This window comes from Austrofundulus limnaeus, unplaced genomic scaffold, assembly GCF_001266775.1.
Source record: "Austrofundulus limnaeus strain Quisiro unplaced genomic scaffold, Austrofundulus_limnaeus-1.0 Scaffold152, whole genome shotgun sequence".
NCBI lineage: Eukaryota > Metazoa > Chordata > Actinopteri > Cyprinodontiformes > Rivulidae > Austrofundulus > Austrofundulus limnaeus.
Genome location: NW_013952554.1, coordinates 299,675 through 303,311, shown reverse-complemented (window position 1 = coordinate 303,311; position 3,637 = coordinate 299,675). Strand labels below are relative to the sequence as shown.

Sequence of the window (3,637 nt, the reverse complement as noted above, 5' to 3'; positions counted from 1 at the left end):
GCAAATCTCATAAACCCAAATTTTAAACTAAGAAACTTTAGGGGAAGAAACGGGTAACTGTAAATTTTATGGTTGGAACTCTTCCACAAATATTGTCTGTAAACACAGCTTGCTGCTGCAGCCACAAACTTTGGTTAAAGCTCTATCATGCAAAGAAGAATCTATTTGTGAATGTCATCCTAAAACACTGCAGACTGCTCAGAGAAAATGTATATTTTTTTTCATTTGACAATTTTACTTCGCTCCATTGATAATAAAAATATGGCAATCCATTGCATTCTGTTTTTATTGACTTTATACACAAACATCCCATCGTTTTTAAAACTGGGGTTGCATTTGTGTTTTTGTCTATTACAGATTAGCTAGCAATGTTTTGTTACCATCTTTATTTATGAAAAAATATGTTCTCTGCACTGCTTGCTTTAAATTCCTGTTGAGTTACATTGTAGTATTATTCAGCCACCACAAGGGGCGCTGCAGACCCTGTTTTCTGGGTTAATTGTTCTAAACTGTGCCAAGTATTTCAGATTACTGAGGAAACTCTGTGTATGTGTCAAAATTAGTTTTTTTTTTTTTTTTTTTTTTTTTTTTTTTTTTTTTTTTTKTTTTTTTACTTGTAACTACCCAGCAGCGCTGCAATCACAATATACGGCACAAAAACACAACAATGTGCAACTTCAAGCTTTGGGCACTTCAAATACTGAGGTAGCAAAATGATCACATTTAACATGACTTATGTCACATGTTTACCAAACTTTTTTGCTGTTTGGATAAAAAAAAAAAAGTCAGTATCCTGAATGTCTCTGTGTAAATATCTCCACTGGTTTCCCTCAGCGCTTTGGCACCAAAACCCACCTAATTAGGCTCTGTGAGGATGTGGTTGGGTCCAGCTTCAGGCCTTCAAATTCCTCACCCCTCACCAGTGCCAGCACCAGTGCAGATCTCTAAAACAATTCATAAAACTAATCTTTGACGTCCTTGGTTTCCGAGAGCTGAGACACAGTTTTCTTGACTCGCAGGGCAGTGAGTCGCGCTGCAGAGTTGGCGTACCAACACTCTCTCATCAGTTTCCCCATCACACGCAGAGCCTGACGCAACAACAAAATATCATTATCACGATGGCTGAAATAACATTTCAAACACAGAAACACATTTACAGAAACATTAAATGGTTAAATTTCAAAACTAAATTTGTATTCAATTGTTTGAACAAACAGTAAAATATACATAATATTTTAAGTATCCTTAATGAGCTGTTCAATTGCATTGAGTATTGTAAACAAATCTAGAATTTAATGCTGACAGCACTATTAATATAAAATCTTAAAAGTCTATTTAGACATTGTTGATGCTGATTATTACATTTTTACAGAAGATTTGAGTCTATTCTTGCTGAGTAATATATTTCAGTTGCTCAGAAGTTTGTGGTTATTTTTCTTTTTTTATCAAAGCAAGCTGAAAGGAGAATTCGTCTGAGCAAAGACCAGGTCTCATATCTTGCTGAGGTTAGTTTGTACCCAGAATACTTGATGGCAGAGTTGATGAATGACTTCCTCTTTGTGAAATGCATTTTATATTTCTGGATGCTGTGGTTTTTCAAAGTTATTCTGAGCTCATATTGGTTATGATGGCATGAAAGTTTGTCATCTTTAATTCGTCTGATGKTTAAAAACATGACACTTATCTGGGTTTGGCCTCCTACAGACCAAGACTTCCTCAGATCAATTTGTTTCACATAATGAATATGTTGAGACCTCACTTCTTAATCAATTAATTTGCTGTTGCTAGCACCAAACTGTAGTTTATAGTACAATAATTTGGTCCTTAAATCCTCCTATATTCAAATGCAAGGGTTTGTTGCATTTTAGATCGATTTCTCATCCTTTTGTGCAACCTATCATTTAATTTTTTTTACATTAAAACAAAAAGGTAGTGAATGATATTTGTAAAAGATAAGACATCACCAATCAAACAATTAAAAAAGAAGAGAAAGTGAAGCTAAAAAATAATCAACAGAATAAAGGATGAGGTGATTTAAGTTTTTGTTACTGGTTAAACTTTTTGCCTTTTATCTCCTTAAAATATATGAACAAGTACAAGCTAGAGGTCAGGGGAAAGGAGATTATTCCTCTGCTCACTCACTTTTGTATCCCAGGTCAAACTCCGTAAGACATGAAAAAATAAATCAAAACCTTGTATTAAAAACATCTTTAATTGTCTGTTTTTAATGTTTTGTCAAGTTTATTCCAATAGCTCAAAAGTGTTTCTTGACGTTTATGTCAGTGGTATTGTACCACTGGTGACAGAAGGTTGACTGGAACTGCCAATGTATTTGTAGTAAAACCGTCTTGCTTTCACTTCTGCTTTTAGTTTTGTTTTTTATTACCATTTGTTCAACCATATTCCAGAACCGAAACTATAAAGAACATGTTCACTTTTCTGGAACGTCTATTCGCTAACAATTATATTCTTTATGTCATTTTTATGCTAAATGTCGAGAAAACAAGCCATTTTATAGGCAARAAAAGAAAAGAGCATAGCGATGTGCTGAATAAATTTCAACAAAATAAAATTTGATTAAAAAATAACCTAATATACTGTATGTCTGAATAAAGTTGTTATTATTTTCACTTCCTATTGAACCCATTACATACCGAGACTAATTAAATTTTAAATAATATGTAATTTCAGTTGGTTTATAGTTTGAGATCTTCATATTATTGTAGTGTTATATAACAGCATGAATAGCCAATTTAATTTAATCAGTTTATATCCTTAGTCTACATTATTACATTTAAAATTGTAGCTATAATTCAAACAGAATAGCCTATTGTCAACATAATTATGGAGTGTGATTTATTTTCAACTACAAATTGACTGGCTGCATTTAAAATATACTACAGGTCTGGACCACACAGGAATTTTGTTTGTGTCTGAAAAAAAATCTTACAATATGAGAAAATTGGTGAATGCCACAAGTTCTCCTAAATCACTCGTACGTGCACAACTTAAGAACAAATCTGTTTTTAGGAACAAAATGTTTCTTAATGTAGCGGAATGATGATCAGCAACACGTGTTTCAGTCTCACCTCGCAGCTCTGCCACTGGTTGGGAATGCTGGGTCTAAGCTTCTGATCGCACACCACCTTTTTCATGTCCTCGATGGATGGATCTGAAGGCACCATGTCATAATAAGGCAGCTGAAAGTCTTCATGAAGTCCTGGGAGAACGACAGAAAGGATTTTTTTTTCTTGCTCTTTTTTTATCTCTTCTATGAACAACACAGTGAGAAACATGAGCCTGTGTTTTCTCTCTCTTTGTCTACAATTTGAGCTGCTTAGTCATCAACAAATGGAGGTGGATGTGTGTTTAGAGTTGTGTTACAAAGTACCTCTCACAGAGCATCTTCTGGCCAGTTCCCAGAACACCAGGCCCAGTGAATAGATATCTGCCCTCTTGAACGACTCAAAGTTGTTCAAATTAATTGACTCATCCAGGATCTCTGGAGCCATGTACCTGCAGAGGACAGACTGATTAAGGCCTAATGAAAAGAAGGCCTGGTGTTGCACAGATTATCTGCCTAACCAGTTTGTGGATGTGGATTTATTTTTAAAAAATCCTTTGAATATATATATAT

General features: G+C 34.4%; 1 protein-coding gene across 1 annotated transcript in view; it reads right to left on the bottom strand.

Moving 5' to 3' along the window:
- Nucleotides 1-551: 551 nt before the first annotated feature.
- The window catches only part of acvr1c (activin A receptor type 1C), a 17,114-nt gene continuing 14,028 nt past the window's right edge, over nt 552-3,637 (bottom strand). The window contains exons 7-9 of the mRNA XM_014016689.1: nt 3,392-3,516; nt 3,090-3,220; nt 552-1,088 (exon numbers count right to left, since the gene is read on the bottom strand). Coding sequence (XP_013872143.1) covers nt 963-1,088; nt 3,090-3,220; nt 3,392-3,516 — 382 coding nt within the window. The 3' untranslated portion in view covers nt 552-962. The remainder of the gene's footprint in view (nt 1,089-3,089; nt 3,221-3,391; nt 3,517-3,637) is intronic.